This window comes from Perca flavescens, chromosome 14 (assembly GCF_004354835.1).
Source record: "Perca flavescens isolate YP-PL-M2 chromosome 14, PFLA_1.0, whole genome shotgun sequence".
NCBI lineage: Eukaryota > Metazoa > Chordata > Actinopteri > Perciformes > Percidae > Perca > Perca flavescens.
The window spans coordinates 6,463,411-6,477,511 of NC_041344.1; the positions used below are offsets into that span (position 1 = coordinate 6,463,411).

The window sequence follows — 14,101 nt, forward strand, 5'->3', positions numbered from 1 at the left end:
GCGTAAAATACAATGGGTTTTATTAGCAAGCTAATAAAACACAAGCAACAGTGTCCAGTAAACGGCAGGCAAAGGGAATTCCGGGAAAACAAAAATCCAAAAAAAAAACAAGAATCCAGGAATACAGGACACAGGGAGAACCGCTCAAATGCTGAACACATGGAATCAGACGATCTCGCACTGGTGTAAGGGGAAGACTGAACTTCAACACACAAGACAGAGGAGACAATGAGACACAGGTGCAACACATAAGGCCGGGGACAGGTAACACATGGGGTAACAGAGAAACTACAAAAATAAAACAGGAAATGGAAAACTAACAGAAAACGGCCAAAAGTTTCGCCGCCCGATTGGGTCTTATCAGTCATGACGTGTCGTTCTGAGACTAAGCTACCAACGTTACCTACCTACCTAAACCACTTTGTAGAGACTTGTTTTTACTTTCACATGAACGGGGTATTTTGCCATTGACAAGTAACCAAAAAGCCAATGATGTCGTACAAACATCTAAGGGGTGAATACTTTTCGTAGAGACCATACTTCACTGTATGGTCTCCCTTAAGAAAATGAGACATTTTCTGCTTTAACGGATGAAAAAAGGTTTTCATTCCTGTGTATTTTTTTTGTTACTGGTGTGTATTCTTCTGCCGCCAAACATCCGCTAAGGTCAGCGGTGAATGCATTATCACATTGTGTCATTTCCTGCATGTGCGGCATAAAGAACTGTCACACCACGTCCATTAAGCAGTTTAACGCCGGCTCGAGCCGTCTCGTAAATGTGATAACCCTGATATTTTACTACGCTTCGCACAAGTGTGTAGTGAGCGTTGCAGGCATTATGTAGACACGTGTACGCAAGAATACACGCCCAAGGAGAGACATCATAAGAGGAGACATTAATCAAAGAACACACACACATGACAGCAGAAATAAAGGCGGCTTTTATAGTGTGTGCATTAAAGCTCATTTAGAGTCAATACATTTGAACTCCTGAACCTGCCGTCTAATTATAGGACTGTGAAACGACAGGCAGAGGCACTATTAGAAGATAATTCCTGCTGTGTAAGAGGGAGAAAGTGTGTGTGTGTGTTATGTTTGAGTGAAGGAGAGCAAGTGAGGGAGAAAGAAAAATGTGTGTGTGTGTGTGAGATTTATCCATATCTGCAGTGTTCCTAATACAGGCAGCGCTCAGCGGTGGCCTATCGTTGGCAGAAATGACAACCGGCTCTTTCTTGCCCTGCAGACAGCACAAGTGCTGTCTCTCTCTCTCTTTCTTTTTCCTTCCTCCCACCTTTCTTTTTCTTTTTTTAGTCCTCATTCTATCAGTGTTGCTGTCTTTGACTGTCTCTTCCCCACTTCTCGCCACCCCCATCTATCAGTCACTTGCTCTCTCTTCTTCACTTTGTCTTTTATGCCTTTTGTCCAACACTTTTCTGTTTATTCTGCGTCTTATTTAGCAGCCCTATCTTCCCTCTCTTCATTTTCAGCCTTATCATCATTTCTTTATCTTGGATTTTAAAGACATTAAGCCAGAGTTTTATTGACTCTATTGCAAAATACACTTATTAGCTTCTACTGAAGACTGGGCCTTTTACAGAAAAATGTCTCAATAACTCGAATGAAGTCATTGATTCCCTATGTGGTAAAAATGTGACAAAAAGGGGAATGACAGGCAGTTGATGCACAAGGTGGTTTGACGTAACAGAATCATTCACTTCTTGGCAGCTTTTATTTTTGGCCCCACGTGTTACAAAGTTGAAGGAGTTATTTTGGGCACCCCGGTAAAAGTCCAGTTCATTATTCTCATAGACAAGGTAAAGTGACACACAGTCAGAGCACTTCTAAGGCTTGGATCGGCAATAAACTCTCCCGGATGAATCATCAAACCAAAAGATAAAAGATATGTTCTTCACATTCATTTCTGTGAGAAACATCCAGTGTTGATTCTGTCAATGCAATGCCATTTGGTATGACTGGGCACTTGTTAATTTTCTTTACATCTTGGCATTTCACCCTTTTTAATCTAATCTGCATACGACATGAGTACCCCTTCATTTCACGAAATAGTCTAATTTATTCTGCACTTTGCATCAAACATCTCCATGTGATCTACGGTTATGTACTTAATCTAGAGAAAGCTGCACCAATGATTACTGTAATTTGTTTCCCCTGCTATCCTGACATCATGCGCCCGCATGCTGCCTTTGTCCTTCAAGTGATCAAACTCTGGTAAAAACCCGTTACCTCCGGGTTCCATTGGGCTAAATTGCAAAGTTGCCTAATCTTTAAAAATGTCTTTAAAAAATGAATCTGGTTAAGAAAGTGAGCCATATTTTTCAAATATGAAAGTAACAATCAAACAATTAAGTTAATATGTATCATCCCACTCACCCAAAATAAAAAACTCAGCTATTTGTTTCAGTTCTTTATTAAAATCATCATTTTACTTCTGTCCTGCTTGCAGTGCAGCACAGTATTGTCATTCAGAATGTCTTACCACCCTTGTTACCTGTGTGTGTGTGTGTTTGTGTGTGTATGCGCGCTCATGTGAATCTGACAGTGTGTGCATGTGTGTGGGTCTGTGTGGGTGAGGTGCTGACAATAAAGTGGAGCACATCGAGCCATGATTCCGTACAGTCAATACAGCAGTATTAATACAAGGCCTTGAGACATTGTTCAGAGGTGTACAGGCAGAAACTGTGGACGCGTTTCCACTGCAGGCTAAAACTGGGCTTACCAGGGCTGAGGGCTGGTAAATGCTTCATATATTACTAAACACAAGGTTGAAAATTGATTTACCATACTGACTGATCATAAGCACATAAAAGTGCAGCATGGCCAGGAGGGTGATCTCTTATCTCAGGCAGTGTTTCCAAGTTCTAGCCAATGACGTGTGCAGGATCATTGTCGTCCATTTAGGAATAAAAGTCTGAAGATGCGATTATCAAAAGAAAGCCCTGGTTGGGCCATTTTTGGCCTTAGTGGAAACCACACTAGCGAGCAGATTTAGCCCTGCCCCTGACATGTGTCATATTAGCTTTACCAGTTTTGTAAAATTAAGAAAGAAACAGTGTGTCTGTTGTGTATAATTCTTTTTTATCTCCTGTAGATTTTTTTTTTTTTTTTTACAGCACAGCAGCTTGGCAGATACAACACACTATGTACGTTTATCAAAGTCCTTATATATACCGTATAGGTTGGTTGGCAGGGGTAGCTGTGCATGTTTTTGTATAGTAATACAGCTACTAAGAAATGCAAAAAAAAGCCTGTGCTGCTCGCTACATTGTGTTTCAAAGAGGTCACCGTACTCTACGCTGCGGTAAAAACTCCAAGGTCCGATGTGAACCCCAAAACAGGGTCGAGAATGTGACCCCCCCCACTACATAAGTGAGTTGTGGTAAAAGCTGCTGTATCCATAAAAGGTTTAATCTGTAGCCCAAACCAAAAATAAAGGCCCCTCTGGGTAGACAAACACACGCCACCACTGCTACAGTGACACGGTCCTAAGACACTCGCGCGCCCCTCCGCGTCGTCACTCATGTTGAAATCGTAGCGTCAGCTACGAGTAAATAGCTAATGGAGGCGAATGGTTGGTCTTAAGTGAGCAAAAACACAGTTACATACTGGTCTCTGTTTTCGCTGGAGGGTAGGGAGCTGGGCAGGAGGTTCGAGACAAGGAGAGACAGACAGACAAAAAAAAAAAAAAAAAAGACATTCATTGAGATTATACCAAAAATTTAGTAGACAAACTTATATAACATAGATCTTAGCGCCTTGAAATATACTATCATATATATTTAGATTTATATATATATATTTTTAGATGAAATAAATATATCCACAGATACTTCTTTTTTTTTTTTAAAACAGACAAGCTTTACAATTGCAGACACGCAGCAACACAATGGATCGACATGAGAAAAAAAGAGGCGAGGGGAGAGAAGGAAAGATAGGTGGCTCGTTTCTACGGGGAAACGCCCAAGCTTTGTGTTCACACCGCTAGCAGCTGCTGTGCTGTTTATGCTAGCTCGCCGACGCTATACAGCAACAGACACAGCAAGACGAATACGCCTAAATGGTTGGGCTAAAGCCAACTTTTCAGAGGCAAAAGTAAAAGCCAATTCTGTTAGGTCGCAGAGACTGTTTGTATTTGGGGCAACAGACTTGCAGAGTTGCTTGCGGTGTGAATGCACAGAAACATGTCACACTTACTCAGCCCTTTTTCCCGGCTTTCATTGAAAATTGTGAAAGATGTTGATTGCTGATTTTAAAAAGCAAATCACTGAACTGCCTCCAACTTGGCTTAATACAGTCAATCTTTGTCGAAGAAAGTAATCAAGAATTTCCCTGTCGTCAATGAATATGAGGGAGAATGTGTTTTTAACACATAACATTTATATTATTATCGAAATGGACTTGGAATGAAAAACCATATCCCTAAATACCAAGACGCTAAACTACAATTTTCTCTAACACTACCCACCGCCACAAATATATATATATTTTTGATAAATATATATATAGATTTATTTTCCTAAAGAAAGGCAGACAAACTCTACACAACAAGTTTATGTTAAAAACGTAAGTTCTCTTCTTTTTTTCTTTTTTTTCCTTCAGCTTAAGTAAATTATGGCTCAGATGCAGTTCCAGGCAAACAAGAGCTGACCAGACTGTTGTGGGGAAGATGGCTCAGGCGTTACGCTGTTTGTGCCAGCGGTTCTTGCCTCTTCGCTTAAAAACTCCATGTCCAGTGTCCTGATGCTAGACTCTAATGTTGATGGATGTACGTAGCTACTCTAGCTAAGTGCTTGGCATCGGAGTGTAACTGCTGGTGTCAGCTCGGTCATGGATTAAAAAGCTGTAGCTCTTGATTACATGTTTACAAGGTGAGGAAACACTTAAAACAAATTATAATAATCGCACAGGAGGTGCTACTGTGTCTTTCATACACAGTCACTCAGATCTAGCACTTCTTCAAAACAGTCTCATCCGCTAGCTAGCATCTAACATAGGCACGGTCTCTTTGACATCAAAACGGCACTCGCATTACATCTAATTGCTCACTGATTGAATTCCTCCCTGTCCGAATACACTGTCTTCATAGCATGAGGCTAACCTCAGACATGTTGATAACAAAAACATACCTTCATACTTATACTTTACACAAAACATTAGGCAGAAAGTATTAGCATAAGGGGCCCGATCACACCGAAAAGCTGCCACTACGGCAACCGGGCGATCAACTGTGATTAACTGAAAAAAAAACAATTGATTCAAGCAGAGAGAGAGCAGCAAAATTAGCTGTTTGCAGGCTAATGTAATAGTTGGAAATTAGCATAAGCAATATACGGGCTAATTAAAGTTTTAACGGTCGTCATTTACGGCCAGTTAGTCAGTAAAGCCCAGTAAAGTGTAGTTAATGTAGTTCAACTCCACTTTCAACTTCTTTTTACTCTTACTGTACTGATTTATAAACAGTGTTGTGTACATGCTAACAAACAGGAAGCTAGATGCTGTCACCTACGGGCATCAAAACAGGAAGGAAGTGGTAAAGCCCACCTCTTGATCAATTTGATCGGCTGCCTTTGACAAAGTGTGACATTGACGGGTGGTGCGACTCGCGGCATTTGCTAAAACAATGATTAGTTATGCACGTCTAAAAACCGCTAGAAACGCGCAATGTGCGGCACAAGAAAGAAGGAAAACGATGGTTTTGCTGGCGCCGCGTTTCTAGCAACGCTTCTCGGTGTGATCGACCCCAAAGGCTGTAGTAAGTAAAAGCTAAGTATGTATTTTCTTGCAACAATCTTTCAACTTGACTTGTCAACCCGCTCAAAATATATCTCCTGCTTGATGGCAAGCAGACCTGGGTTAATTCGTTTTAGTTTGGCTGTATTCTATCTAATCTAACCAATTTGACCACCTGCACAGGAAATAAAAATCTTGAAAATCTCCATTTCATTCTCTATGGCGGCACCTATGGGGATAAGTGATTGCAGGTGTGTTTCCGGATCACCAGAGATCCAAAACAGTGTTGCCTGTGTGACGTCAGTAAGTTCGAGTTGAAGAGCGATTCTGTTGCGTTAGCTCTGCCTACCCTCTCTGGCGGACCCAACCACTGCTGGGTGACAGAAAACGTGTGCGTGGCTTGGTTTTTCTTTCCTGGTAATGTCACCACAGACACCCAGTTTGTAATACTACAAATGCAAGGGCTTGTGTCACCTCATTCGGCGATTCTGCGACATTTATTTTAATGAAAATATTCAAGATTATTACTTACATCATTTGCAGCTTACCCTGCAAGTTTTGCATACCGTTGCTTATGTCGGGCTACGTCAACCATGAACTGAAGTCAACTCTCTTCATATCTCCAAGTGTCTTAATTGTTGTTGCAGCACACCTTATGGCGGCTGACGTTACATTCAGTCAAATACAGGGAGGAAAAAGACACCTGCCTGTTTATCCACCATTGTTGTAGTTAGGTAGTTGAGAGAACGTTTCATGTGCAGCTTGAGTAGTATGGCACAGTGCTTACATTGTATTAGACTCAATACATGTCTGGATATATAGAACACAATCAATAACAACAACAACTACAACACAGAAGTAAAGTAAAAGTTTCAAAGTATAAAATTGTAACATGAACATAGGCTGAATAATGTATTGCTCAACAAAGAGAACAGATCAGTTGACTTGTTTAGACGCACGTCCTTGCACGTGCATGTAGACAAGCGTTTGTTTGCACTTTTGTGTGTGTGAGTGGGTATTTGCATGTGCACATATTTGGGAGATGATGGAATACTCTGCGAGATAAAAGGAAACATAGCAGCTAACGTTGTACAGATTGATGTTGAGTTCTACTTAAGTTTGGCACTCAGCTTTTCATTAAACCAGTAGAATATCAGTCACAGTTGACTTACCCTGTTGTCAAGAATACAAACACAGAAAAGCACAGACACACAGAATAACCACATCAAGGAGAGGAGCCAAGAGGGGAGAGGAGAAGACAAATACATGAATAAGGTGGGAAAAGAGGTAAAGCAGAGAAAAATAGAAAGGGGAAAAAAGGGGTGAGAACAGAGGGGAAAAAAAGGGGGGAAAAGATAGGGCAGAACAAACGAGACCAGAAGATGGTGCAACAGAGATGGTGTAACAGAGAAGACAAGGTCGTTATCACCCTCCTCTCCCTCTAAACAAGAGGAAATGATCATACGCAACAAAATTGCCTCGAAAGGGTGTCACAGTTCTGCGGGGGTGTGTAAACAGTTTCTTAAGGAAAAAGGAAAATAGGGGTAAGCGATTTGTTTAAGGGAAAATATAAGAACACTGTTCTGTGTTAAAGGCTTCTGAGAGCAGCAGGCATACAGTACTACAAAGTTCCTGAGCCCTCAGTAAGCATTAAGAATCCTCTGAATACAAACTACTGCTTTACTTCAACATCTCTTACTGTCTATAGCAAAGGAGTCTCCTTCGGTTGTACCACTTTTAATGTCCAATTTGCTTTTAGTGTATTCGTTAATAACCCAGTTCAGAATGCAAGATGGTGCTGTGGTTGTAGTCTTTCACATACTGAGGGGGATGAAAGGAAAAAAACAGTTAGCACAAGATTGCTCCCGTCTTCCTTTGACCTAACCCATTGGGTTTGTTTGGCTCTCTGGTTTGTTTCCTTCTTTCTTTGTTTCTTTGTGCACAATTTTAGGAAAGGGCTCAGTGCGTACACTGTACTGACCTGGCTACGCACCCATGTTTGCTGCCGGGCAGATTCAGATCACCTGCTTAGCCTCAGCCTCGCAAGGCTCCCTTCTGACTTTTGACACCTTGCTGAACTTCAGACTTCACTCTCCACACTGGAGAAATGGGCTGAGCCCCTTCGTGAGCAAAGGCTCTTGGCTTTGAGGGGTAAATGAGGAGACTGAGGGAACCTCTGGGGCTGGGGTACAGAGCGCAGCCTCTGGTACTGTAGTTTGGCACTTGCCGAAGCCATGGAGGAGGGCTGGGGTGCCCCTGGGGTGGAGGAGACCACAGAGGGAGAGGATACAGAAGAGGAAGAGGTAGGGGGAGGAACGTGGATAGGGTGAGATGAGGACGGAGGAGCTGGAAGGGCAGGAAGCGGGGGCGGCAAGTTTGGTATGAGGCTCGGAGGTGGGGACGATTGTCGTCCTCGATCTCGATCCCTATCTGTTCTCTGTGTCCGCTGCTGGATACTGAGGTTGGACTGGCTGCCAGATTTGGAGGGATTCTGTGAGCGATCGGGTTTGGAGGAGGACGAGGATTCCTGTTGGGGCTTAGGGGGGCCACCAAAACTCTGGCTTTGCTGGTACAGCTCTTCCTGGCTTCGCGAGGTGACGCGGGCCCATTTGGAGGAATGGGAGTGCGGATGGTGCCGGGGGGAGTGACAGGAGGAACAAGCAGCGTGCCCTCTTCCCTTTTCCTTTGACTTGCGTTTGCTCTTCTTCTCATCCTGCATGGGGAGTTTGTCGACGGACCAGTATCGTCGAGGAGGTGGTGGCGTGAGAGGAGGAGGGGGCCATTGCGATCCCGATCCCCACCCTCTCTCTCCTCCAACACCACCACCACCAACACGACCTCCACCAGACCCCCATCCACTTTCGGCTGTCCCCCACCTCTCTCCTCGCTCCAGGAACAGATCATCTCTACTGTTGATGCTGCCGGCTTTCTCCCTGGAGGGGTAGGTGCTGAAAAACCAACCGCCCCCACCAATCCCTCCCACTGCCCTGCCTTCGTGATCCTCCCAGTACCTCTCAAACTTTCCAAACTCTCCCGAAGAACCATCATCATCCGAATATATCCCGACTACCTTATCACGGTCCCGCTCCTCATCGGACATTGTCCTTCCTCCTCCACGCCTCTTTCCACGATCTGCTTTCCTCCTCTCCAGCTCTGAATCTTCTGCCTCCCCCTCTACTCCGGACCCCCACTCGTGGATAGACAACCCTTCCTTGGAGTGAATCTCACCTCTTCCGTCGCGGCCTAGCAATGGCCTCCTCTCTCCTTCCATTCCTACAGCATCCCTGTCTGAACTTTTACTCTTCCTCCTTTTAGAGGAGACAGGCAACAAGGGCAGAAAGGCAGATGGAATGGTGACGGAGGATGGGTTGACCCCTCCCCAGAACTTGACAGACGTCGAAGGCTTAGCGCTCGAGCTATGATAGTGCTTGCTGTTCCTTCGTCTGCTTTCTCTTTCTTTCCCTCTGATCTCTTCCCCATCATCCCTCTCTTTCTCTTCTCTTTCCTTCCTCTCCTCTTCACCTGAGATGTTCCATCCATAGCTTCGGATTGAGCTCTCGCTCTTTTTCCGAAAAGACTCTCGTCTCAGGGGCGGGTATGAAGGGTAATCTGCGGTCCCTGATTTGAATTCCTCCCTTTTTTCAGCATCTCCTCCCTCCTGTACTGACCTCTTCCGCTCTCTCTTCTTCACCTTATCGTCTTTCTTCCTCTTCTTTGCTTTGCGCCGCTTTCGCTCCCTTTCTCTCTCCCTCTCCTCCCTCTTCTTCTTCTTTCGGCCCTTCTTCCTCCTCTTCCTCTCGCGTTCCCTCTCTTTGTGGTGTCTCTTATCCTGTCTACTAACGGTTCCATCTCCCCGGCTCGTTGTTCCTGCCCTCGCTCGCTCTCTCTCTCCCCACGACGCCCACCACTCCTGTAACTGGGCCAGCTGGCTGCCTGTTCTCTCTCTGCTATAATCCTTTTGAGGGCGGGGCTTCCTGGGCGGGATTGGTGGAGGTGGCGGGCTGCACGGCAGCGAGCGCGATGACATGCGCCGTGAACGAATCTTCTTCCGTGATCCTAAGAGGAGGCTAGACTCCTCTGTAAGCAGATCGGAGTCATAATCGTCATCAACCGTAAAGTCCCGGTCACCTGCTTGATACCGGAAACTCAACGAGGAGTTGTAGGAGCTGTCACTGGAGCAAGAAGACGGGGAATTCGACCGAGACAGCGAGACGGAGGACGAAGAAGAGGATGAGGTCGATGTAGAGGAAGAGGAGGAGGATGAGGCACTGGAGCAGGAGGGTAGAAACGGCATGGGGAGGAGGGCGTGGTCGGAGTGTGTGTTGGGGAGGAAAGGGGAACAGGCAGAGGAGGAGGTGGAGGACGTCGCCCTCTTCTTCCGCCTCCATCGCTTGCGCCATACCTCCCACCTCCTCGTCTCCCCAGAGGGAGTATATTCTCATACAGGGGACCTCCTGAGCTTTTTCTCCTTGCCTGAGTGAGGCTTCCCCGTCGCCAGAAAGGAGGCCTTCGTGGTGAACATGGGATCAGTGGAGGTGGCTTGGAGATTAGGTGCCCTGGGCCTTGTTGGGGGCCTTGTTGGAGGCCTTGTTGGAGGCCTTTAGGAGGCGGCCGTGGCATCCCTGAGGCTTTGGGGCCTCGCGGCTTAGCTTTTGGAGTCTGCTGGGGGCCCCCTGCCTGTTGGTCAGAGGTAACTCCTAGCCCCTCTGGATCTATAGGACCATAGTAGCGCTTATATTCATCTAGACTTGTGTCACCGCCTCCCCCTGCTCCACCTGCCACTTGCAGGCTCCAGTGCTGTCCAAGGTTCGGCTGATACTGTGGGACCTGAAGTTCATGGATCCCTCCTGCTATCCCCCCAACACCCAATCCTCCACCACTGCCTCCGCTCATGACTTGCTCTGGCTTTGGCCTGTTCCAGCGATCAACAACAGCAAGTCTGCGGTCATGGCGAGGCAGGAAGGTGGAGCAGGGCATGGGGCCTTCCAGTAAGGGGCTGTTGGAGGGTCCCAGAGCCATTGCCGAGTGTCCTATAGTTGGTGGTGATCCGGGTAACATGGTGGTATAGGTTGGCCCTTGTTGCTGTTGTTGGTGGTGCTTTTGCTGCTGTTGCTGCTGCACCATGGCAATGGCAGCTGTGTTATTTACCGTGGCTGTAACGAGGTGTTGGGATCCAGTAGGCATGGTGTTCATGGTGGTCATGGTGTGGTATTGGGGCAGGGAGCTTTTACTACCTCCCGGTGCCGTCTCATCCTCAAACTGGCAGCAACTGTACATCCCCTGGGTGGAGAGATAAAAGAGAGATTGTAATTAGATGAGCAGGCTGCCAAGGATGATAAGGAAGAACAGTGTTTGTGTTTGTTAGAGAGACACACAGAAAGAGAGAGAGAGAGAGACATCCCCAATTTTGAAAAGAAAACTTACAGAGCAGTTTTGATTTGATACCTACACAAACCATATGAAAGCTATCTTTAGAAAACAGTGTCTGCGAAGTCAGTGTCATTGTTCCATGTTGTGTCAGCATTTACCAGTTTGTCAGACAATATCCAGATCTAAAAGTAGCAGATGCATTTAAACATTCTTTTTTCCACTGATTGTATGTCCCTTCGCACCACAAAAATCTGTTTTTACGCTGAACTATGGTGACCACAGTTTAGCGTAAAAACTGTGTTAGTATTTCCCCACAAATTACCAGACTCCTGGTTTTTCTAGTTATTTTGGAAAGAGCTTTGTGGTTATAATATTGTACTACTGTAAAGACACTTACAATAGCATGTAGCTGTAAAACACAGAATAGTTGCAATATTTAGAGCCTATGTCTTGATAAAAAACGACGTATTAATGCTGTGCTAAAGAAAGTCTGTTAAACAGCTACCATACCTCACAGAGGATCCAGTTAAACCTGTGACAGGTTGCTGCATAACAGAGGCTTTATATCTGTCTGGGTTACAACTTATGTATTTTTATTTATCCTCTATCCACCCTATTTTCTATCTTGATTCAGTACATTGCACAAACACCGACCGTGTAACTTTGTCGGCTCAACACATTTCCCAGTTTGAAAAGAAGAAAATAATCTATCTTTATTCTGTCTTTCAGCATGCTGGGAAATCGCTCTGGGTGGTTTCCCTCTACCTCTGGTTCTCTGTGTCACCACATCTCCTATAAAAGGCAGACAGCAGGGAGCGTTGACCATTAAATATTAATGAGAGTTTTGGAGAAACTTTGGACCGAGTTTACCGAGCTTCTTGGAGTGTCAATTTTCACACTATCAAACCAAACAGAGTTTTCAGCAAACAAAACATCACTCAGCTGGAATAGGACTTTTTTTTTTCTCCAAAAGCACGGTGAAAAATAATTGTAGAGGGAGGTATGCGAAGGAGTACACGGCTTCTGGAGAGGAGTCAAAACAACGGGGGAGAGCAAATGCTACAGAACCTATTTTGCCATTGTGCAAATACAACAATAGGTGACAGATGCTTAATTTTAAGAGAATGCTGCTAGCTTGCTTACTTGACCGTAACCCAACAAGGTCATTGTCTTTTCAGTCTGTCTTTCCCCAGTGCACAAATGAAGTTCAAAATGTTTATTTTCTTTGAAATTAACCAAAGTAGAATTTTCTGCCATCACAAGGTTAGAGCTTTTAGTGGCAACAAGAACAGACCTCATACCAGTTACTAAACCTTTAGGGTGGGCTGCACCGTTCTTCTCTGGTGTTTGTGACGAGAAACCCTTTTCCTAAAAGCCTCATTTTCTTAAACCAATTGACAAGTGATCTGAAGAAGATTTCAGATCATTTCCAAAAGAAATCAATTTGTGTTAAAAAAAAAAAATCTTCTAGAAGTATTAGTGTCTGTATTTGTCTGTGTAAAAACATTTGAGATATTAAGATTATAGAGTTAAAAATGCCTTGAAAGAGTGATTTTTGTAATGAAGGAAAAAGTAAAAAAATGGGCATCATCCCAAACCTTAGGATGCAAGAGGAACTTCAATGTCAAGATTCATCTTCTTATCCGCACAAAATTGTACAATTTGGTTCCTGTAGTTGGCTGACTGGGACACCTCGGGACAGAGAATCTCATTTTTGCATGTCTCTGTGCTGTTATTTGTCGCCACTTGAGTTGAAATAAGATCGTTCTCTCTTGCTTTTAATGAACTGCTCCAAACATGCATGGTGAGAAAGCTTTTTTTTCATCTTAACAGCAACATCCAACAATGTTTGATATGAATAAAACATGAAATGAAAGAGTCGGTGTAAATTATTAGCTCCTCATGACATCTTTTTAAAGTTTAATCCCCAAGGAGAATCAATCAATTATACAATCATGTGAGATGAGCAACCGCTACCTCTCCTGTGCCCGTGTGCTCTTTCTCTGCTACCTTTGTGTATTTACACCTCCCTGTAGATAGATGGGACTCAATTAGCAGTCCTGGGGGGAGTCATGTAAATCACAAAGACTCTATTATTCTTCAAACGTGAAGATGATTCATAATATCCATCGATATCTGTCACATCTTAATGACAAAATGTGTGGGGCCTTGTGTAAATCTCTGTTCCCCACCGGGACACAGATCTGATGGAGAGACTGTAATAATGGCCCTTCCGGACACATGAATCAGCAGTCCCAGCCGCAGAAGTGCTACCACAGTCCCCAGAGCATGGGGCGCACGCAGCACACTGTGAAATTGAAACTTGGGTGAGTCACTGATTGGGTTAAGGCAAGCCACAGAGGCCAGCTGCAGAGGCTTTAAAGCAGCATACAGCTTGGGAGATAGAAGCTAACTGGTCTGCCCTTTGCATGGAATGAGGAAGGCAACGGATAAAAAAAAACAAAAATTAGGAAAACACAATATCCACTCTGTCTGATATAACCTCGCCTTCCGTTGTGTAATCTGGATGCAGTGTTTTTTTTGTTGCATTTGTTTTCGGGGTTTGTGTGCTTTTCATTTTGCACCGTTTGTGTATTTGCAGCGCGTTTGTGTATTTGGTTGCGTTGTGTGCATTTGCAGCGCATTTGCTGAATGCTGCGCATGTGTTGTCAAATTATTGAAGATGTTTTCTTAATTTGCTTGTTTCGTCTACTTGCGTTTTTTCTTAAGTCGCAGTGCGTTTTGCCCGGGTCGGCCACCGTAGTTTTCATGTAAAAATGTTAGAAGTGGTGTCTATGTTGGACTCAAGCCAAACTCCATACAGCAGAATTTTGTTCTTGATTTGGATGTTTGATTAGAAGTGCTGTAGTGGCAGTTTTTGATTACCATTGTTGTAAGGTGTTTGTTATAGTGAAATAGTCATAGTAATGAATATTTCATTTAACTGACTTGCAAGCATGCGTTTAATTTGAAATTTCATTTT

At 44.3% G+C, this 14,101-nt stretch overlaps 1 protein-coding gene across 1 annotated transcript in view; it reads right to left on the minus strand.

Annotated features, from left to right (window-relative positions):
- Positions 1-3,877: 3,877 nt before the first annotated feature.
- Positions 3,878-14,101, minus strand: part of LOC114567939 (serine/arginine repetitive matrix protein 2-like) — an 84,356-nt gene continuing 74,132 nt past the window's right edge. The window contains 2 exon segments of the mRNA XM_028597216.1: positions 3,878-10,030; positions 10,033-11,028. Coding sequence (XP_028453017.1) covers positions 7,829-10,030; positions 10,033-11,028 — 3,198 coding nt within the window. The 3' untranslated portion in view covers positions 3,878-7,828.